This window comes from Nesoenas mayeri, assembly GCF_963082525.1.
Source record: "Nesoenas mayeri genome assembly, chromosome: 21".
Taxonomy (NCBI): Eukaryota; Metazoa; Chordata; class Aves; order Columbiformes; family Columbidae; genus Nesoenas; species Nesoenas mayeri.
In genome coordinates, this window is record NC_137571.1 from 5,568,340 (window position 1) to 5,591,294 (window position 22,955).

Consider the following 22,955-nt stretch of genomic DNA (forward strand, 5'->3'; position numbering starts at 1 on the left):
CGGGGAGCGTTTAGTCCTGGTCCAGACAGATGGTCCTGTCCTGCTCCAGGTGCACATGCAGCGGTGCTGCCAAATTTCATGGGAATCGGTACTGTTCGCCTCTTGGAAACAGCTCCAGTCCTGTGCTGCAGGAGCCCGTGGGGTCGGCCACATTCTGCGGTTCTTTGCAGGAGAGACTGAGCTTTGTGGAAAGAGCGAAGGAGCAGAGGACCTGGAGATGTCACCCTGGGCCTGGGCTGGGGTTTGGCACAGGGTGTGGGTGGTGGCAGCAGCTCCGCGCACACCGCGCTGTCCCAGCCCTGCCCAGGTGCTGGGCTCCGCTCAGGCTCACTGGTGAGCTCTGTGGATTGGCCGTGCGCGGTGCCGTGTCCCCTGCACCCGGCACGGCCCCAGGCATGGTGTCACCGAGCTGCTCTCACAGCCGGCACGGCTGTGGCCACCGCGGCACTCACGGACCTTTCCGGGACAGCCGAAGCGTGCCGCGTGTGTCGATGTGGGACAAACGCTCGCACAGACGCCGTGCACGCCACACCTCACCAAGCGTCGCTTTTTATTGCCATGCTAAAGAGGGAGCTCGGGGGCTCCTCCTTACCCGCCGAGGGTCAGTTTGGCTCAACTCTGTTTGGCCTCCGTGTTTTCAGTATGTAAACATCAGACTCCTGGATGGTGGTGTGTTTGGACTCCATGAGGCCTGTGGGATCTAAGTGTTAAAAAAAAAGGAATGAAAAATAAGAAAAACAAAACAGAAAAGCCCCAAGCCCCACGTTACAGTCCGTGCTTTGAAGTTATTTCTCCTATGCCGGTGATCAATGCAGCTGTGTTGTAAAGGCCTTGTTCTTGAGATGAGCCAAACCAGGCTTTTTTTTTGTATTTTATTCCTCTTGTCTCTTAATCCGTTCTTCCCTAGTTAAGAGTGCATCCAGCCTCATCTGCCGCAGTTCTTCCCTCCCGCCCCCCCGTTCCCATTCCCTAGGGAAACACGGGGGTCAATCCGGTGTTGCAGGTCATGTTGTCCTTCCCGGGCAGCCGTCGGTCGTTGAACGTGTGCATGTTGATCACGGCGTCCGTCTTCACCATCACTGGGGCCTGGGGCTTGTGTTTGACCCGGCGCTGGCAGGTGAGCGACAGCCGGATCTCGTCGGCCATGGCACTGCAGAAGGAGCGCTGTGGACAAAAAGCATCGTTACTCCTCGTAAAATGTTCTGCTGACCTCTCTGCCAGCAGGAGGGCCCTGGAACCCAGCTCTGCAGAGGGCAAGCGTGAGGTTTAGGCTGCGTTTAAGGCATCAGCTGCGCTTAGTGGGACTTCAGTGATGTATGGGTGGCTGGCTGACCCCTCTCTCCTTTGGTGAGAATTGAACCTTTGAGGAATTAAACCCTGCGGAAGGCAGAGCTGCAGGCTCTGTCGGCGCACTGGTGCAGTGTGTGATCCCTGCTGGGGCTGCCGGCTCTTTGCGCTGGGGTCAGAGGGCTGGGGAACCCGCTGGGATTGCTGGGGGGCACTTTGCCTTCATCTGTCTAGTCCAGCACATGAGCAGCTTGCTTTGATTTCCAGTCATGTACGCAAATGTGCTTCCCATTTACTAAACCACAACATGCAAGGAAGAGGGAAAAGCATAACAACAATCCTCTGGTTTAATAAACGCTCACGTGTGGGATGAGCTGTTTGTGTAAGTGTTGTGAAAAGCTGGTAAGATAGTATGAGGCTTCCTGGTGGACCCTGACCAGTTCCTTACGGCTCTTTGAACAGGAGTGGGGAGAAGAGATGGAAACTTCATGCGTGTACATGTTACGCCTGGAATATGCAACGCGATTGCATGTGACAGTGGTGGGTGGATATAACAGTTCAGAAAGGTCCCTCCCAGGGTCCTCTGACTGTTTTGTTATGACTTACATGTCCTCTTGCTCAAAACTGTCCTACTAATGTTGACCAGTGTAGTTACTGCAGCAGCAGATGCCCCTGATCGAGGGGACAGGAGCTGGGGCTCGGGGAGCGGGACAGAGCAGCGAGCCCTGGGACAGCATTTTGGGCGTGCTGCATTTCAACACCCAGGCTGCGGCTGCTTGGGTTTCCAGGCAGCGCGGGCAGGGCTGGGTCCCTCTGCCCGTCTCCCTGCCTGGCTCTGGGGTACAAAACCCTCAATGACTGGGAAAATTGGTACCTGCTCACGCTCCGCCGTTTTGCGCAACTTGTAGATGAACTCCACCATGGCCACGAAGACGGACAGCACCAAGCCTGCTGCCAGCACGATGAAAATCCCACCGATGTTTTGGATACCCAGAGCGCTGGCCTCCTTGTTCTCATCCTCAGGGCAGCCATTCCCCCGCCACCACTTCTCCTTCATGACATGGAGCTTGTCCTCCTCCTGCAGCTGGAGGATGGCAATGGTGATCTTGTCCCTGTACGGTGACCCTGGGGAGAGGAAACACCGTTACACACAGCGGGAAGGTACTGCACAAAGTAGGGAACGGCTCTGCACCAAGCAAAGCTTTTCAGGCCTCTCTTCAACAGGCAGACAGCGTAAGCTTTGGGATTTGGAAACTCTCCGCTGGGAGTGGAATACCAGATCCCCATGGCTGGATTTGCGGTAACCAGTCCCCTCCTGCCCACAGAAGCCCTGCGGCTGTCACTTACCCATGGGCGTCCCGATGCCGTAGCCTTTGGAGTCGAGGAGCCCCCCGATCTGCGTGAGGTTGCAGTTGCGCTGGGTGATGTACTCGATGGTGGTTGACTCCATCAGCAGCGCGTAGTCGGCTGTCAGCGTTCGCTGGATTCCCTCCTCGTTGTTCTTAACCAGTGCTGTGGGTTTGCTGCTCATGAAAGCCCACATTTTTTCAAACGTGGATATTTTGGATTTCTGGAAAAACAATACCCCCCACCCCAATAAGAATTAGTCTTCTATTTGCTGAAACAGGGTTCTTTACCATATATTATAATACCAGTTTGAGAACAGATCACATAATGGACTCACTACCAATTTGACCGTGTCTTAAATATCTGCTTCCCTGCCCAGTGTTGTTTGGCATCACACTGGGTCTGTTTAAAGGTATTGGTCTCCTAACCAGAATTTGGTTTCTCCTGTAGTGTTTCCGCACAATGAGAAGACAGAGAACACTTCAGAGCGTTTGTTTTTCTCTTTTGCACACGCTCTGTTATATTTTTGTCTTTCCTCAAGCATCACAAGGAAACATGTCTCCTCTGAGATGTGTGCAACTGCCAAACAAATTTAACATAGCCACATAAACAGAGGATGGAAGTATTCAAGATTGTCTTACGGCTAAAAATAAGCATGTCTATTCTTTCACTATCAGCAGGCATTCTGTTAAAAAAGGAGGAATATGTTTTCTAGCTTGCTATTCATGTGAATGTTTTATTCTTCTAGAAAATGTGTTGGGTGGGAAGATAGATGGTTATTTTATGTCCTTCTATGACGTTTGAAATACAGCATTTAGCTATGGCCACCTCTTGGGCTGTCTCTGTGTAGGTTGTCAGGAAGATAACTGGCTTCAGTCTGGAAATCCTGCCTAGAAAGGCACTTGTGCTTTCTCTGAAGTGCCGCTTGCTGGTCACTGTGTCCGTCCCTCTGTCCGTCCCGGCTGGAAAAGCACTTTGACATTGAGGCTCATGTTCATTTCTTGTTTTCCCTGGTGTTTTTCCTGCATCTTTGTGCCTTTTTATTCTGGAAGAGGCAGCTCGGTCAGCCAAAACCTCCCCGTCCCCAATAGCACCGAGCAGGAGCTGGGTGGTAAACATGGGGCTCAGTCTTTGCGCTTTGCCTGGGGTCGGGTTAGGTGCTCACCTGCACCCCAAGCATAGATTCTTCTGATAAAAACACTAAATAAGGCTGAGTTAACTAAGAAAATCAGTCCCTTGCAGTGCTTTCTATTCCAAATGCTTTGCCTGCCCACCCCAGGCGTTTTTCAGCACGTTGAACAGAAGTTAAACGTTTTATGGCAGTCGCCACCACCAGCCCAGCGCTGGTTGGCGTAGTGCGGTGACAAAGGCTGTTCCTCTGGCCCTGCGGGCTCATTCTCCTGCCTGAAATATCCACAGACTCATTCAGTCTCAGTTAAAGCTCCTGTTTGTCATAATCCACCCGATGAACGTGCAGCCGTGGATGTGCCGGAGCAAATTCCATTCAAGAGGCAGTATAATCTCCCTCACTTGAAAATCTGGTCCAGTGCCTCTAAGGTAGATTTGTGGCATCTATCAAACCTCAAAGAGCAGCAAGAAATGTAGCCTCCAAAAGGATTATTAAATATCTGTGCATTACAATGGGTAATTGAAATGAATAGCATACTCGGCTTGCTGATAACGACTTGTTTAACATTTATACAGTTCACTTCAGAGGCCTCTGGGTTCACTGGCTCTCCCTTTCTCTCTTTCTCTTCCTTCATTTAATGCTCCTTGGGTGTTGACACAGAGCTCTTAAACAACATCAGTGTTCTCCCAGTTTAAAGCATAGAGCAAAATAAACTGGCAAAAAATCAATAGGCTGCATTTAGTGAAGCTAATAGGACTTGCATGAGGCATTGTTGCTCTTCGGGCAACTTAAATTACATGAGACAGGGCTCCCTGGAAGAGAAAAAACACTTTTCTCTTCTTAAATCACCGTTTCTGACCGGCTGAAAGGACTTAATTGTGGTTTGAAATGCAGGGAGGAGTCAAGGTTTGGCAGCTGTGCTGTGTCAAGCCCGCTCCGGGTGTCCCAGCTGGGGACGCTGTGGTAGAGGGGGACAGCGGTGACAGGGGGACACCAGTGACACGGGTACACAGGTGACAGGGGGACACCACGGTGGGGTGGGCACCCCCAGAGACGGCCTGTGTCCCCGCAGCAAAGCGCCACTGGTTGCGATGTCCTCGTGTCCCCGCAGATGAGGCCGTGGTGGCTCCTTCAGGCCGGTCAGGCCCTCGGTGCAATCTCGGGGTCTCCCCATGGTCTAAAACCTGCCATGTCCTCACTGGGAGCTTATTTCCTATTGGTTTAACTTAGCTGGCACGAGCCAAGAACATTCATTCCTTTTCCACGTGAAGATTGACCAGCTGTAGTTCTCGGCACAGCGCTGGCAGTCGGATGGACCTGGCTGGTTGTTACGAGTCCAATTTGGAAGCGATTGTGAGTCACAGTGAGAACAGTCATCAATCAGAAACCGCAGGGGCGGCTGCGGTGAGGCCCGCCCGTGCTCCAGCTCACACCTAATTCAACCACCAACCGTTTATCCTGTTGGGGAGAAGTTGTTCATTCCTCTGTCCTCTCAGAACACTTCAGCCCTACTGCAAACGCGGGTGCTTATTTATGGAATTTGGATGGCGTGACCTGAGAACATACCATTCAAATAAGCCAAACCACCATCTTCATTAGGCACAATACTATTAGTAGTCATTTAGTAGTCAGTAAAGGATTCACGTGAGGTTTTATTTTCCTGGGCTTTTTGTGGACATTTTATTTTGCTGGACTTCTGATTTTACAGCTTAAGGTAATTTACCTTCCAGAATCCTTACTGGGGTTAGTTACTGTGTGGTATAGGCTGTGGGGAGATGCAAATTTCTTCTCTGTGCAATGAGTATTTACTCCTATGTGTTGCACAGAAGAAATCTGAGGTAGTGGCAGGCAGAGACCCTCCTGTGGTCCCCACGGCCCCCTCAATGCCCACTTTGCTGAAAAAGGCAGATGAAGAGGAACTCGGAAGCATTAAGATAAATGGCCTGACACCGACTTCTTCCTGGCAGAGAAATTCCGGCATCGTAAGCTCCTGATTGTTGGGAATGATGGAGATTATTGCTGACACGGACAGGCTGGGGATCATGTCCCTCTCCACCTGCTCCTGTCCCACCGGTTCACGTGAGCGGATAAAACCATCGGGGTCTGCCCTCTGCATCTTAATAAAACCCCACGTTAGTGCTAAATGAGCTGCCTGTTGAAAAGCTGCGTCCCAGCCCCTCCGAATGCAGCAGTTGCAGCGACGCCGGGAACGCCTCCGAATCCATCCCTTGAGTCACAGCCCAGAATCTGCCTCTAATAACCAACGCGTCAGGACCAGTCACCCAAATAAATTAATGGGATAGTTTAGAGGAGCCACTACGAGGCATCTTGCCAAGACATACATGCCTTTTTATCAGTGAAATTGGCAGGAAAGTAACTTTCAGGCTTAAGGTTTTCAATTCTAGCCTGTATGAAAAAATAAATTGATTTTCACCAGCTGAAGATACTTACTTGTGAGGATTTAATATTTCTGTACAAGTGAGTATATATGTACACACGTACACACACTCACACTCGTACTCCACGCTGCACATTAAACCTGGCATTTGTTCAGAGGCAGCACGCTTTGCAAGATATGAAGGATTTCTGGCATGATTTATAACGAACCCTAGATGCTGTTCCTAAATTAATTGAGCTGTGTTTATTCCTGTAACTCGATCTGCATTGCCAGGGAATAAATAGCTTCTCAAAAGTTCTTTTCATGAAACCGAAATGCACCAGTGGAGTTGGGAAAAGTCTCCATTTGCTGCAGCTGGTTTGCTCGGGCGCACAGAACAAACCTGGGCTGGAGCAGCCGCCGGGTTTGGGCTCAATTCAGCAGGGACCTTCTGCAGGGAAGGTGCTTAGAGAACGTGCGATCCGCCTGTCCTGCTGTGCCTAATGTGCGCTTTGTGTTACGCTGTCTGAGCCAATCTCAGGTACAGTCTCAGAGGCTATAAAATGAATATATGTTGTAATTGTGACTTCAATTAGCAGCGAGGAGAGGGAGGTTTAATAATGATGTGAGTCTAGATGAGCTAAACTGGGTCTCTTTAGCTTGGAGAAGAGGAGACTGAGGGGTGACCTCATTAATGTTTACAGATATCTAAAGGGGGAGTGTCAGGAGGATGGAGCCAGGCTCTTCTCGGTGACAACCAGTGACAGGACAAGGGGCAATGGGTGCAAACTGGAACACAGGAGGTTCCACTTAAATTTAAGAAACTTGTTGGGGGTGAGGGTGTCAGAGCCTGGCCCAGGCTGCCCAGGGGGGTTGTGGAGTCTCCTTCTGTGCAGACATTCCAACCCGCCTGGACACCTTCCTGTGTAACCTCATCTGGGTGTTCCTGCTCCATGGGGGGATTGCACTGGATGAGCTTTCCAGGGCCCTTCAACCCCTGACATTCTGGGATTCTGTGAAGTCTTGGCAAGGGGCTGGAACAACCTGCTTAGAAGGAGAAGCTGCGGTGGCTTAGGTGCCTTTTTAGCTTTGGTTCTTTGTTCTCAGAAAGTTCCGGCCCTGCCTGTGCCTGGTCTCACCTTGAAGAAGGTCATGGTAGCTCCGTCCTTCACCGCTCCATACTCTATTTTCGTCTGCTTGGCCAAGTCGTCTGCTGAGTCGATGGGGGATTCCATCCTCTCCACCGTCAGGAAGGCGGCGAGGTTGGCCGTGTAGGACGAGATGATGATGAGGGTGAAGAACCACCATATGCCGCCAATGATCCGTGTGGACAGGGCTTTGGGCATCAGCTCGGACCCTGGGGTGGGACAGGAAACAGAGAGAAGAGACCTGTACATTTTATACGCTCTATACATCTATATAGAATCACAGAATGTTAGGGATTGGAAGGGACCTCGAAAGATCATCCAGTCCAATAGATACATAAAGGATTAGGTTCCACTGTCAAAACTGTAACAGCGACACAATTAAAACCAGCTGATTTTGGGGCAAATGACCCATGGGTCTTGCATGCAAGGAAATTAGTGAGGTTTTTGTAACGTTTGCAGAAAACCCCTCTCCCTTCCCTGCTGACCTTGGGTACAGTGCACAGCGTACAGGAAACGTTCCAATGGAAGTGATTAGCCGGGCTGCTTTTATCAGATTTAAATAGCAAACCATCGCAGAACTTTTATGAGGGTTTTGTTCTGCTGTTTAAAAAGTGCTTTGCTTTTATATGGATTATTTTTCAAAGGATTCACTCTAGGGAGTGTGTTCAAATACACAAGGTTTAAAAAAAATAATCAAACAGCAAGAGAAAGGAGCTATCAGGGTCCAGTGCTTTGAATACTGGTGAGAAGTGGGGAAGCAGGAGATGTTACAGCATAAAAGGGGTAACAGGTCTGGAATGACTCTTATTGAGCAGACATGAAGGACTAAATGGGTTGTGCTATTTTTGTAATTGCCCAAGATACCTCTTAAAGCCAGGAAAGAGCTTTGGGTTTGAAACAACTGCGTTCAGAGGATAAATCCAGCCTGGAATTTGCAACAAAGATTGGGCTTTGCAAAGCAGTTTTCAGCAGCACGGCACCAAAGCACATCTCGGAGTGTGGATTTCTCCTCTGAGCACAGCAAGGAGACCCCACGGGGGGCCGAGGAGCTGCTGTGGGTCACCCCAAATCCTGCTGTGGGTCACCCCAAATCCTGCTGTGGGTCACCCCACATCCTGCTGTGGGTCACCTCAGGATCCTGCTGCTTCCCTGCTTTCTCCCTTTGATGCATCGGCCGTCGTGACATCAGTCTGGCTTTGAAATACCATTCTCCTTAGATGCAGAACAGAGTTAAAAAGAGTCCAGCTCTTTTCATGTATCAGCACGTGCTCCGAGGATGATTCATCCTGCTCGAACACCTTGCTGGGAACTGTCCCGTCCGGCCGGGCAGCCGGGAAGCGCCCGTCACCGCGGGAGCAGGAGCGCTCTGCGTGTTCTGCTGCTCTCTGGGTGGAACTACTGATACACTGTAAATTAAAGCATGATAAATGCTTGACATTTTCTGCTTATTTTTATTCCTGGATTTTCTGCAATTAGATCACAGCTGAATTTTGTTCCTTTTTCAGAGATGCTCACAAGCTCCCCCTCTGCTGTCTTTTTAACAGATATGCTCTATTCATCTCTCTATATATATCCCTTTGCTTTATTCCAACCACATATAGGAACATAATCCCATCCATATCCCATTTCTAAGGTCCCTGTGACTGTGGTATCTTCCACCAGGAGCACTGGAAACGTTCAGTCTCGCGGTGGCTGCCGGGCAGAGCTGCCTGCAGATGCTGCTCACCATGCATCCGCTCAGCCCAGCAGCCTTGGCCGGTGCTAGAGGGAGTTCCAGGCCATTTCACAATGTGCAGAATGGCCAGATGAGGATAAAAATGGAGACAGACCAGAGGGGATGATGCTCTGTCTTCTGTGAAAGTTGATTTAAAACAGAGCGAGCCAGGACGGAGATACTGAGATTAAACCGATTGCTTGGGTGAACTGAAGCGGGGATTTGCAGGTCTGTGGAATGCTGTGAGTTTGGGGAGCCCAGGGGGTGCAGGCAGCATCCTGTGCTGGGACGGGGGTCTAGGGGGCTGTACCTTGCTGCATCAGCGCTCCCATCCCGAACCAGAAGCTGTTCAGCAGGGTGAAGTTGTTCTCCACAACGTCCGAGCCCGGGTTGCAGGGGTGAGCATCGTACCACTCGTACGGGCTGAACCTGCGGGCACGGGGGAGCGAGAGCTCGTTAGTCAGGATGTGGCTGAGAAGAACCTGAAGGAGCAGGAGAACAGGAGCCGGGATCCATCCAAAGCGCAGCGGGCGTGCGGCTTTTAGCCAGGATCCGGGGAGGATTTTCAATGGGAGAAATGCTAATATTTTTAGAGCTGTTCATTTACATTTTCTGAGAGTCCCAAATTTTGCAGAGATTAAATTAAAAACATAATTGGTGTAATTGCTTTTGAACCAGGCATTAATTATCATCTCCGCTCCCTTCTGAAATCCCTGTAGCTTCGCAACAGCCCTTTCCCAAAGCCCGGCCCACAGGCTGCGCTAGGAGATGGATCTCTCTGTAATTCTCTGCCAGCCGCCCTGCCACCCAAGGGGGTGTCTCGGTGCTGAATTTCAGGGGTGCCCCAGCCAGAGGGTGGGTGCATTTGGAGAAAAGAGCCCCAGCTCTGTCCCAGGGCCCCCAGCAAACCCTTGGCCGGGTCTCGTGTCCTGCCCACCTCCTCGGCTTTTAAACAAGAACAAATCAGAAGGGACAACAAAAATGAGGCTGAATTCAGACCTGGCTTTACATGCTGCCTACTCCTTTAAAAACTTGCTGTAAATTTATGCCAGGGGTGTATAAAGGATGGTGCCTAAGCCCTTTCTGTTGAATAAAACCAGCGTTGAGGAATTAATGAAAACCTTCTTGGGCTGCCAATGAGAGAATATGAAACGGAAAGGGAATCGGTAAGATCAAATGAGCCTGACAAGATGACACGCTGAAGAACTTCAAGGTTTCTGAGCGAAAACCTACTGGTGCCGCTCAAATTACAGAGAGATATTCAGGAAACTGCAAAGCGGTGACGGAGCCTTCGGTGCTTGAAAAGCGAGTGGGGCCATTAGCGGCAACAGAGGGTGACGAGGGAAGGAGCGAGCGGGGCTCGGTGACCCCACAACCAACGGGGGCTGCTCGGGGTCCCCGCCGGCTGGTTCCCCCTCCTCAGGTTCAGAACAGGAGCTGAGAAATACTCCATCAAAAACCTGCTTATTTTCTTGTCTCTTCTTGGCCTTTTTTAGTGGGGAAACAGGGGAGCATTTTAAATAAGGTTTAAAGATCTACCACGGAATACTTTTTGAGTCTAAATTGCATCTCTAGAGGAAATTCTTATGGATGACCCAGTCCTCATCGCAATTAAGATGGATATTAAAGCCGCCGCCCCGGTGTGCACCCAAAGGTGATCAGCTGTCGTTTAAAGGACATGTGGGTCTGGCGATGGGTGACAGTTCAAATCAGCAGCACGGCCCCCGTGGAACCCCGCGGAACCCCGTGGAACCCTGTGTTGGGTCCCCGCACAAATTGCTCCCACAAAGCCTTAGAAATTGCCGCTGTTGATGGCTCTGGGGGGGGCTGGGGTGGGAGCAGAGGCTCCATCAATAACTAAAGACTGAATAAAAGGAGAGATGGATCAAATCCATCCTTTCCCTGCCTCTGAATAGTCTCTAAGTTGGTTTTAAGTGGCATTGACCTATGATTATAGCATCAGCAGAGGACTCTGGTGCCTAGTTCAGGAGACTCATGTCTCTGAATTAAGGCTTTACTATTTCCATTGTGGTTTTCTCCCGAGAATTGAATTTTAGAGGCCTTGCTGGGGTCAAAAGCAGATATTGTTTCCATTACTTCTGAATGCAGTAAATACGTTTCCTATGCAACCTCTTGCTTTCCATCTCTATGTGTTGAAAGATCGTTGCTGCAGAACCTTAATTACGCTGAACACTTGATGTTCTCTGAAAGAATAGGAAGGCAGAAGAAATGTCAGGAACAAACCATGTGAAAAAGAAACAATTGCAGTCTTTCCTAAGTTCAATTTGAGCCCCAACCCAGCCTGGTAAGGAGGATCCCAGGGCAGGGGGTACCCAGGTGGGTTCCGGGGTGGACAGACCAGCTTGAGTCTCCTCTCACAAATGCGGCTTCTCAAGCGTTTTCACATCAGGGCTCGTCCCAGCGCTTCCTTCAGCCTCCCCTCCTGTTTATCGCCAGGAATTTCACGTGCAGATACAGTTTTCACATTTAACGCACTTTGAAAGGGGCAGCTGGACAATTTGGGCTGGATTTGGCCATTACGCGAGTCGGGAAAAATAAGCTCATAAACGTAAAATTGTGTTTGAATTGTCATTCCAAGCCGCACAAGCAGCCTGATACTTTCTGACATTAAAGTCAAAGGCGTTCCGGCAGCAGAGCCCATCTAGCCGCGTTCTGCATGGCTACCAGACACATAAGTGAAGGAGTTCTATCAGTCATCGCAATATTTTCCCTTTTCATAATTACCTTGGGTTCATTTTCTCAGATGAGTATCTTTTCCCGCTGAGAGCATCTGGTTCCCTCTCCGACACAGAGCAAAACCACAGAGGACCTCATCCTGCCCTTCCCCAGGGCTGAGCTGGGGCAGGACAAAGCCAGCAAGCCACGTTTTGCCCAATTTCCCTGCATTTTGTGTGTCTGCGGCAGGGCAGAGCTGGTGGAGGGTGCAAACACAGCTCTCGGCGTCGTACGGGATCGCACCAAGTGCCGCCGTTCTGTGCGTTAAGCACCAGCTCCAGAACCCCAGTGCTGGGTGGTTGCTGGTGCTGCTGCTCCCCACGGGCTCCGTGCAAAGCGCCTGCAGAGCCCTGGGTGCTCATGCGGGGCCGGGGAAGGGCCTGGAAAGCCGGTGTGTGTCTCCATTCACCAGAGATGTGTTGCAAATTCTAGAGAGAACGATTGCAGTTGAAATGGGGAACATGGAGAGCATCCCGTGTCCCCTGGGAGGGACGTACGGCCTCTCCAGCTCCGCGCCCCAGCAGAGGAGCGTTCAGACGATGCTGCTTCGCCAGCCCAGATGCTCTGCAGCATGAATGCTGCTAAGCCGAGTTTACTTTGACAACTGCTGTTATGTGTAATTAGGATGTTTCACAGTAAACTCAGGAAATCATCTCCGTGGACCTGAGGGAATGTTGAAAATTGCAGATTTGTTGTAACATGGGGGTTAATGGATTCTGGTTGCTGCAGTTTTCCTGTTTAAGCCTTGCTTTGAGTATCTGTCTGATTGATGGCAGCGGATGAGACAGGAGCGGGTCTCTGGGGATGGCACCGCAGCCCGTGGGGCTCTGCACAGACCCGGCCCGGCCGGGGGGGCTGCATGGAGCCTTCTGAAGGCACCACCAGCACAACTTCAACTGGAAGGAATGAGAACCGAGTCTCTCATGCAGTTTGTGCTCAGGAAACATTCCCAGCACGGTGTTTACGCGCCATATTTAAACCCAGCGAGGGCTGCGCGTGGTTGGGGGGGTGGCGGTTGCGAGCGGGGGGGGGCAAGTGCTTTGTTTTGGTTTGAAAAGATGGAATCATGTATTGAGAGCAGCCCCGGACTGTGCGTCTCATCAAAGACTCTGTGAAATTCATAACACATGCAAATATATGCAAATTCTACTGCTTTTAAATATAGGGGGTTTAAACATGCTAATTAGATGCATATTAATTTTGTAAACAGACACATTGTCTGACCCCTAGCAATGGCTTCTCCATTCCTCTTACACAGGGAGGGGTTTGTGGGAGCTTTGCTGGTGGAGGGTTCAGAAACAGGAGGTGAAGATAGTGCAGGACACGGGGGCGTCTCCCTGGAGCAGGTAACAGGAGCATGAACGGCGAGGAACGATACAGAGCAAGAAAATCACCCTTCGTTGTACCAGGGAGACGCTAATGAAGCGGAAAGGCAACAAAACTTCTAAAATCATAAAAGCAAGCGCATTTTAAAATTCTTTTGTACTGGAAGTCTACTAAATCTGTAGAACCCTCTGCCCTGAGACAGCGAAAGAGGCTTACGGGTTTATGTTAATAAAGCAAACAAACACAAGCGCGTTTAGGACGCTAAAGCAGTACAAAGGATAGAACACAGGCTGGAGCTGGCGAAGAGGGAAACAGATTCCCCAATGGATGGCTTGTCTGTAATTCTCCCCACAGGGGCTCTGTGAGCTCTGCAGCCCCGCTGAGGTTCGGGTCCGACACAGACAGGGAGCCTGGCAGGTGTGAGCAGCCACAAGCCTCCCAAAGGTGATTGAATCAGCGCCGGGTTTGGTGCTGAGTGGGCCGGGGTGGCCCCCATGTTCCTTACCTGGCAATGACAAACAGCACGCAGCTGACCCCCAGGTAGGCGAGGAGGATGTACATCCAGATGTCTGGAGAGAGCGGGTTGAGGAAGGAGAACACGCTGGGGTTGGTCCCGTTGGGCTTTCGGTACAGGATGCTGACCCCCAGCGTCATGAAGGGCTTGGAGAAGTCTATGGCTTTCTCCCGAACGTGGGTGATGGTGAGAGGAGCGACCGCCAGATCGGCTTTCTGTGCGTGACACAGGGGAGAGAGGAAGAGACGTTAGAAACCGAGGGGTCGCCATCCCCCGTGGAGCACCCACAGCGGTTAGAAACGCCCAAAGTGCAGCCCTGGGGTTCCCCATTCCCATGGCACAAGTTGGGCTCCATGTCCCTGGTCCCTCCAGCAAACACCGACCTGTCAGAGCTGCACAAACCGTGTTCGGGGGTTTCTGGCACCACTGACTCCAGAGGAAATACAGGCATATAAATCATGTTTCTCAAGACGAGCGGCACCCGCCCCATGCCAGGTGCTTAACATATTCATGCAAGATTTATTTAACATCTGGTTCTGAAAATTAAAATTCTAAATTAACCATGAGTGATAATTACGTAGGGATATAGTGATTTGTCATTACTTGCAAACTTCAAATCAATATTAGCTGTCTTGCTAGTCCAACAGGCACTATGGGTTCAGTGTAGAAATGGGTGAAGAAATGGGTCAGGATTGCAGAGGAAGACTGGAGTAATGATCTTGTTAGACATTGCAAAACTGTGATGGAAGTCAGTAGAATATTTTTAAATATATGGGAATCCGGGCCTTTTTCTATAGGAAAAGTTTCTTTTATCCATTACATATATACACGTGTGTTATGAAGGGTCTCCTCTCCAAAGAACATCTCTTTAAAGGTCCTGAACAGAAGAGCTTCAGCAGTTCTCTAACAAGGGTGAAAATCCGTAGCGGCTCTTTGGCCAAGCCCTGGTTGCTTCCCTTTCCCTGTTGCCGGCCAAATGGAAATACGTTTTGAAATCATCATGGTACAGAAAGTGTCCGTTTCGATCAGCAGCATTTGTCAAACCTCAGAGCAAACGGAAACAACATGTTGGCGGTGATCCCTGCGTGCCGGCGGTGCTGCTGATGGGAGTGGAGGGATGGGGGTTTTCACAGGGACGTTCTGCATCCCCGTGCCGTCCCGCTGGGAGGATGCTCAGCAAGAAATGCAGCATCTTAGCTCCTCCATCACCTCTGTGGGAGTGTCCTGACTCAACATGGAGGAGATCTCGAAGGATTTGGCTACAGATTTTTCCGGAGAACGGGACAAATGAGCCGTTCTGTGGTCAGCACTCACTCACAACCCCCTGCCTTTAAACACCTTCGGCCAGATTTGCCAAAACGTTACAGCAAGGAAGTTTATGCTCCACCACAGAAAATGGAGAGAGGGAAATCTGCATGGATGCCCGAGGATCAAAACACTTTTAGTGCAGAAATAAAGTTTTACTGTGTCATTTCAGCAGCTCCTGCGATTTGATCACAGCCGCGTGTCCTTGGCAGTAAATGTCACGCACAAGTGGAACGGAGCGTGGATTAGGGGGCCCGCGCTCCGCCGTGTCCTGCGCTATTAAAGGCAGCACCGGGCTGCACTTCCATATCCTTTTTATCAATGCAGATTTTTCTGAAGGTGGCCTCTAATTAAGGGTTTGCTGACTGAGAGGATCTAAATCAAAACCCACCAAGGGTGACGCTTTCATTTGTCGTGCTCTGACATTACAGGCCGGGAAGTCAATTATCAGGCCCTGGCTGCTTCCTTCCCTCAGCCCCAACTTTCGTGCTGTTGCACAGTAAGATGGGTTTTATTAAAAATGAGGAATGATACAAATTCCAGCGGCTTAAAGGCTGTTATCCAGCAAAACCACTTAAGCACACACTTGTTTCCCTAGAGCCTGCCGGCCTTCCAAGCCTTATGTGTGTTCCTGAGTGTTCTGCTGAATTGAGGCCAAAAAGGTGAATTTTGCAGCTACACACCAAGTGCAGACACTTCTCCGACACACCTTGAAGGGCTTGGATCCCCATATTCACCCAGTTACAGCATTTTCACTTGGCTGGAACTGTTGCGGGTTCAGCGGGCGCTCGGGGGGTGGATTGTGTTCCCTGCAGAGACTCTTGGCTCTGTTGAGAGGTGCTGAGTGTTATCTCGGGCTCTCGGTGATCACAGTGGCCTGGGGTCAGAACAGTGCTGGCACAGCCACTGGAATCCCACAGCCCCGAGCAAGGCGCCGTGTGCCCGGCCGAGCCCAGAGCAGCATAAGCACCGGGATAAACATTTATTCAAGAAAATAAGCTGCCTCAGTGCTTATTTTGCCAATCTCAGGTATTTACATAAACTAAAGATGTATGTGTTGCCTGAGAGACAGGTAAATAGTGCAGGTTTTACTTATTTGATTGGTATTCAGGTGTGACGTGGAGGACACTTCATACAGCAAAATCAGCTTTTCCCTGTTCCTGCCCCTGTGCCTCCAAATGCATCACTTGGATTGAACATCCACCAGCGCAGGAACGTTAACGGCAATGTGGTTCAGTTTGTATTTCTGCCAGATTTTACTGTCAATAAATGCCCATTTATTGTGAAAGTGTTAAATCAACTGTCATAAATCGTCCCTAAGGATAGAAATTACATCTTCTCTATAGTTACCATTGGCAGGGATTTCCATTAGAAACCCTATTATTTTTCATACCTTTTTTATTCCCACGTGAAGTTTCAGATGGAATGGAAATTTGATATCTACCGTCTCAGCAGAAGACAAGTTTTATTTGTGAACAAGTTTGTGCAAAATGTCCAGAACAACTCATTCTGCCGGTTTTATGTGATCCTGCCCGCAAACAAAGGGAAGATTTACAGGCGTCATTTTGCCAGACAACTCGAATTCATAAATCAGAATGGATGGGTCACAATGCACAGTGTGGTTTTGCTTGTATCAATAATGATTTCTATGAATAAACATCAGTGACAGGTCACCACTGATGAAAGGAGGGTCCCTGTTTATTATGAATAAAGGACACAGGAGCTTCCTTGTCCCCCGGGTGCCCCAGGGCTCCCCAGACAGCAGCGCAGGGACCGCGTTCAGCTTTCCCATGGGATGAAGGCTCCTTTGCAGGGGAGGATGAGGATGAAAAACCAGTGGTGAGGAAGGAGTTTGCTTCTCTGGGGAGTGCAGGGAACTCCCTCAAAACGGGGGTTTTTGGCGAGGACGGCTGAGCAGCAGATGAAAGGCAGCAGGGCCGGGCTTTGCGCATGTCATTGCGTGGGGCTGTCGTCTCCAGACCTGCTGCTGAGGACCCGGCAGACAGGGTCATGCTGGGAGCTGCTCCGACTGCTGTTGCTTTTCCTGTTTATGCTTAAGGCCAGACTAGAAACAAAGCAGTTTTACAAAGGATCACAGCCCGAGGCATCGCTGCCCGCGGCCAGGCGTGTCTGCATCAGAGAGGAGGATGCGAGACTCCCAAACAAGCCAGGAGACTGCGTCAACAGCCTGTCCTCCCACCCCAACCATCCCAATTCTTTTATGAGAAGGAGACGCTGAATATGAAGGAAAGCCAGCCCAGCTACCAAACTCGCAGTGTGGGCAGCCCTGTTTTCATCACTACAACTTTGTTTGAATGCTGTCTCCAACGCTTTTCCTACGAGGTGTGAAATAAGGCTGAACTCTCCCGTTGCAAAGTGCCGATCAGTTACTCCTTTCCCCCCACGAGCTGAAGATGCTTTGCTGCTGAGGAAGGGCCCCATCTGGTTGCAGTTTCACTTTTTAATGCTTTACATAAACACTGCTATAAAAAGCAATGACATGCAGATAAAGAAAATAATGGCTTCGTCTGGGGCTTGGGCACTGGTTGTAAATCTCTCCTGGGCACGCACCCGCCACACCTGCTAAGAAGAGAGTTCCAGCTTGGTGCTGCAGCAGAGCCTGCAAGAAGAGCGAGTTTGCTCCTTGCCTGTTTCTGGATGTTAATTTGCTTTTCAGTTAGCCAAGAAATACTTTAATGCAGGTTGACCATGAATTTCATGCTCCTTAATGAGGTTGTTCCTCATACCTTCTTCTCGGTTTGTCTCTTTTAGCTGACCACAGCTTTGGGGATGGCTGAAAGCCTCCGGAGAGCCCTCTAACGTCTCACAGGACATTGAAAGTGACACGGTTTGGACTAAATGACAGTCTGGCTTCTATTCCTTCTATCTTATTTCCTGCTTTGGGGCAATTTACTTCTCAGAGCCCTGCACTCCAGATGCTCCGTGGTGAGAGCCGCAAAACCGCAGCCGCTGTGTGCCCATGCTCTGCGCCTGCTCCCGTCTGCGTGTCAAAGCACCGGTCCCTTCTGCTGGGACACTGTCACTTGTCTAACCCAGCAAGGCTGTTGTGTAAGAGGCTATGAAACGTGTATTTTGAGCTGCCTGGAGTTTTCTGGAAGCAGACACAGAAAGGCAGGTTTGCGCAGCGTTCCCCTGTGGGACGCAGCGTCCTGCTGCCCCAAGGGCTGTCCTTGCGCGTCCTTGCCGCTTCTCCAGGGCGAGCCATCGGAGGACGGCAGCGCTCTCCGCTAACTGATTAAGCATCACTTTGTCCCTACAAGGGACATAATCATTATCATCTGCGTTTTACAGATGGAGCAAGTCTTGCACAGAAGCAACTTGTCCAATGTCATTTAGGGCAGACGAGCCAAATCTGGAAACACGACCCAGATCCCCGAGCCCCAGCTCCGCGGCCTCTCGGCCAGACAATGCTCTGTACCTGCCCAGCGCAGCTCATTTACTGGAGTGACTCACCCAGCAAACACATGAACCGTGAGCGCATCACAGCAGCTATGTACGGGGATTATTTTTGTCTCTTTTCTACTTAGGCAATGTTTTCAAAATGTGGCCAGGAACTTGAGAGGTGGCCCAGGGGCTGTGCCACTCGAACAGGACGTTGAGGACAGAGCTGTGCTGCAGGGTGGCTCATACTGCCGCCGTGATCAGAGATTAATTTGGTCCTGATCTTTTCTTCCAGAGACCTTTTTCTGGGAGTAAGAGATTCATAAAAGCGCCAGCTTTCCTCGCCTCCCTAACTGGGCCTCTGGGATCACAGAATGTGCTGGAGGCAAAATATCTAATTAGGAACCTGAGCAACCTCTGGCTGCGAGTGGAGGTTTCAGAGTAGGTGACTTCTGGCAGCTGCGGGAGTAAAGCTGCCGCAACAGTTTCACTGGTGTTTAATGGACTCTCAGAAGTGGCCACAGCTGCTGTGTTGCAGGGGGAGCTCCACGTCCCAGGAGATGTTGGAAAATAAGCTCAGTTTATATAAAAAAGAAGTGTATTAAAGTGTCCCCTGCACACCTGCTCATGCAGTCTGGATCCCAGAATCGCAGGATCTGTTATCTGGATTCAACTGGGCTGTGTCTGGGCCACGTCTGGGGTCCCTCAGCCACCCTGGTGTTGTGCCCTGGCCCCTGTTTGTGAGGGCAGAGCAGCAGTGTCCCTGGGGGGCACAGCAGCTGGCACGGGCACCCTGTCCCACGTCCATGTGCAGAACCCCCCAGTGAATATTTAGAAGAGTCAAAGAGCTGCCCTTCCAACAAGTTGTACAACACTTGTCCGGGCAGGGTGAGGCTGAGTCCCGAGCCAGCGGGTACCCGTCCCCCCCGCAGAAAGCCCTGGGGACACGCAGCGAGGGCTCACTCACGTGGTCGATGAGCTCCTTGATCATGCCGTTCCACTGCCCCTTCTCGTCCTGCGCCCCGTACTTGCCGTCCTCCACCAGCCGGATCTCGTAGCTGAAGCCCAGGATGATGGCCAGCTCCTTCAGCAGGTCGATGCAGTAACCCTCGAAGCGGTCGTTCCCAAACAGGGCCGTGTCAGACTTGCGGAACATGACAAAGGGCTCTTCCTGCACACGGGAAGGCAAAAAGTCCTCGTGAAGGGTCGGTGCGGTCGTGGCGTAGATTGGTTTGGGTTGGAAGGGACCTTGGGGACCATCTAGTTCCAAGGACAGGGCCACCCCGCGGGTCAGCCTGAGCCGCCAGGCGCTTGGAGCAGGGCTGGCGCCGTGACATGTTGGGAATAAATTAACTTTGCACAGCACATCAGCTAATTAGCAACCTTGTTTGCCCCACGAAATTTAATTTTGTCTCTTCTGAGCTGCCAACTGTTTTCCATTTGGTAGGATTTCAGGGAGAAAAATAACCATTTCGTGCTCTGAAAATGAAGAGCGTTGAGAAATAATAAAGGGGGGAGGAAAAACTGGAGCCCGAATCCGGCGCAGCAGCGACGCAGCCGCCCCGCAGCGCGGTGCCCGCGGGCCGGTGGGTCGAACACGGCGAGGGCTGGGCAGCCCCAAACCTCCGCCGTTTGGTTTTCTTGCCTGTTTTGGCAAAACCGGTAACACCCCGTCGCAGAGCTGAGCTTGGCACGCACAGCTCGGTTCGGTCCTGCCCTCCCTGCGCCTTCCCTGCAATTAGCGCTTTGTTTGTGAATCAGCCGGATCCCTGAATCTCGATATGAATACACGGGCTCCAGAGCAGCCATAAAGCACTATTAATTTGGAGAAGAGCTGTAGGGATTACATACATATTTAACAGCCGAAGCACTGAACATTAGGACGCCACTCGCTTCAGTAATGTATCTCCAGGTCTCAAACATTTCCTAGGGGGTAATTCTGAACTCTGTGAACCACTTATTCACGGACTATTTCACAATTTATTACTGAAAATGGCCAGACATCCAATTCACAAGCTCTCTCGGTTTGCTAATCGATTTCTCAGTGAAGGTGCCCTCAATTTCATAACTTCACAGTTCCCATATTGCTTGGGGAGAGCGGTGCTGGCTGCTGGGGTAATATTTCTCTTCCAACAAGTCATTGCAATATGAGCAAAAGGGGAAAAAATAACCTTTCATGCTTTTCCTTTTAAAGTTTCCTCCTCTGGCTTTTCTACAATCGTTTACACCAGTGCAAAAGCACAAAGGGGTGTTGCAAATGCAAATCAAATTTAAGGTTGTGTTTTATTTTTTAGAGTCCAGTATATGGAAATGTAATTATTGCAAAACTGGGATCTGAGCACATTTCCTCCTCCCACAGGCAAGGGGATCGCAGGGCAGCCGCGGATTTGAGGTAGATACCCCGTGGCACGTGTACATGCCCAAGGAATGGTACAATTAATAGGAACTGATATCACCCGTGTACATTATGTAATTTGTACATGCTTGTGGAGTGCGAGATGAAAACGCTGCCTGAGAAAAGCATGTCAAAGGCGGATGGCTGACAGGTCTCCTCCTGGCTCCATCATCTCGCATTATGCCATGGCCTTTGAGATCTGGTGATTATCGCACCCTAGACCCAGACATTTCCACAGCCCCGACCACGCGTCTTATCCCTCACAAGATGCACCTTTTCTAGTTTCCCTCGGTCCTCTCCATACACCTTTCACCGACACCCCGGTCCTGAATTACCTTTACCCTCTGTACCTTTGTGCCTCCTGAATATACGGAACACAAAGGGCCCAACGTTTCCATAGGCAAAGCCGCCGTTCAGGCTCAGTCGTGGGCAGGCTGTCCAGGGCTGACATGAGCCTGCGCTGTGTGATACAGCCGTCTGGAAACCAATGCCACTAGTCATAATTCATTAGATAGTAAATAAAAATTCATTCTGATCTGATGCCTGCCGTCAAATCCAATAGCGAATGTGAGAACAAAACGCGGCGTGACAGTTGGGAGCGGAGGAGACCTGTTAAGCAACCGCGGTTTGCGGGATAACGGCATTACTGTTAGCTAGTTTATCAAATACCGACTTGAGGGGGAAAGAAACGTGATTGTCACAGCTAAGCCAGTGTCTCTGGGATTTATGGGAGGAGGAGAGGGATGAGCGTGCAGTCACCTACCAGGACTGTGGTGACAATCAGAGATCTGTTGCTCAGCGAGTCAGTGACGTTCGGCCCCCGTCCTTTGGCAATTTCTGTGATGTTCAAACCCTCCGAAGGGCTCCACGCTCCAACCTGAAACAAAGCGAGCGAACCCGTGAACACCCAGTGACACCCTCCCGGCCTGGGTAGGGGAGGTGCTGCTTTCATCTCCAGTAACCAGAAGCAAACTGAAACAATCATCTTGTGTCACCTAAATAGGCGATTTGCATTAACCCTCCAGTTGCAGGTGACTCCAGCTGCACGTGTCTGACCAGCAACGCTCGCACTGCCCTCTGATGCAGCTCTATGGAATAGGACCACGGTGAGTGGAATTCAGGGGCTGCACGAGCAGTTTGCAAAGGTACCGTGTAGAGCGAATCATCGAACCGGGCTGGAGAGTCAGCTCTGGGCAAGGGTGAAGCAGAACAAAAGAAACCAAATACAAATATAAGGCCAGTTTCTTTATTTTCCCACCAATTTGCTTTGGGAGGGAAGATTAGAAAGGACTTGACCAGCTCTGCAGACGGCGGGGACCGTTCCCCACTCCGCGCTATGGCAAACCAGAGGGACGTTTGGAACGGGTCCCCCTGGCCCAGGTCACCCCTTGGGACGGGCATTCGCCACCACAGTCCGCACCAATGTGAGGTGCTCCGTTCTTCTCGGACTGTCAATTTTAATAAAAGACGAGGCTTTGAAGGAGGCTATTGACCCAGAAATAGCAAAACGTGTCTCTATTTAAGAGAAGTCATCTGGGCAGCTCTAAGCCTGTTAACCTGATCTCCGTGGCGCCGGGGAGGCTTTAGACCCAACTTTGAAGGCTGAAGTGGCTAAAGGACTGTGACGGGAGATGAAATGTCAGGGGAGCTGGAGGAACGTGGGGGTGCCGGCAGCAAAAGGAGCGGGGTGGCCGTCTGGCCAGGCTGGCGGTGAGAAAAACCAAACCGCATGTGGAAATGGGAACAGAACGATCCATCTGTAGGGTCAAACTGTGCGATGGGACTCAGAGGAAGCAAAGGCAGCCGACTCGGAGCCACCGGGAGCCAGGAACTTCCCATCTTTTATTTATTGCTATTTTTAAGCTGCTTCAACCTCTTCGGCAGTTCCAAGGGAAGAACTTGGTTTTACTGCATCCCCAAAAAGAGACTTTGTAATGAGCAGTGCTGCCTGGCAAAAAAACCGTCATGAATTCTAGAAGAGTTTCCATGAACTTTGTGAAAGGCTCTAAATATTTCAGGTAAAACCTGAGCAATCCCCCGCATCTCCCTTCGATCACACAACAGCCGCAATGTCAAAAGATGGTGATTCTGCATGGGAGAAGAGAAGCAAATGCGAGGCCCCGGCCAGCAGCACTGCAGGCTCGGGGAGCTCTGCCCTGCTGGCTTTTCTTTAAGAAATTAAATACATAGTACTTAAGCCTGAATTAATCAGTTTAAAATATTAAGATAAAAGAAAGAAAAAAAGTGCATTAAGAGAACTGTGCAAGTCAGATAG

General features: G+C 50.5%; 1 protein-coding gene across 1 annotated transcript in view; it reads right to left on the reverse strand.

Moving 5' to 3' along the window:
* Window positions 1–969: 969 nt before the first annotated feature.
* The window catches only part of GRIK3 (glutamate ionotropic receptor kainate type subunit 3), a gene marked incomplete at both ends in the record, with an annotated part of 82,373 nt that continues 60,387 nt past the window's right edge, over window positions 970–22,955 (reverse strand). The window contains 8 exons of the mRNA XM_080357478.1: window positions 970–1,164; window positions 2,162–2,412; window positions 2,635–2,857; window positions 7,280–7,497; window positions 9,313–9,431; window positions 13,570–13,793; window positions 19,253–19,456; window positions 21,444–21,557. Coding sequence (XP_080213604.1) covers window positions 970–1,164; window positions 2,162–2,412; window positions 2,635–2,857; window positions 7,280–7,497; window positions 9,313–9,431; window positions 13,570–13,793; window positions 19,253–19,456; window positions 21,444–21,557 — 1,548 coding nt within the window. The remainder of the gene's footprint in view (window positions 1,165–2,161; window positions 2,413–2,634; window positions 2,858–7,279; window positions 7,498–9,312; window positions 9,432–13,569; window positions 13,794–19,252; window positions 19,457–21,443; window positions 21,558–22,955) is intronic.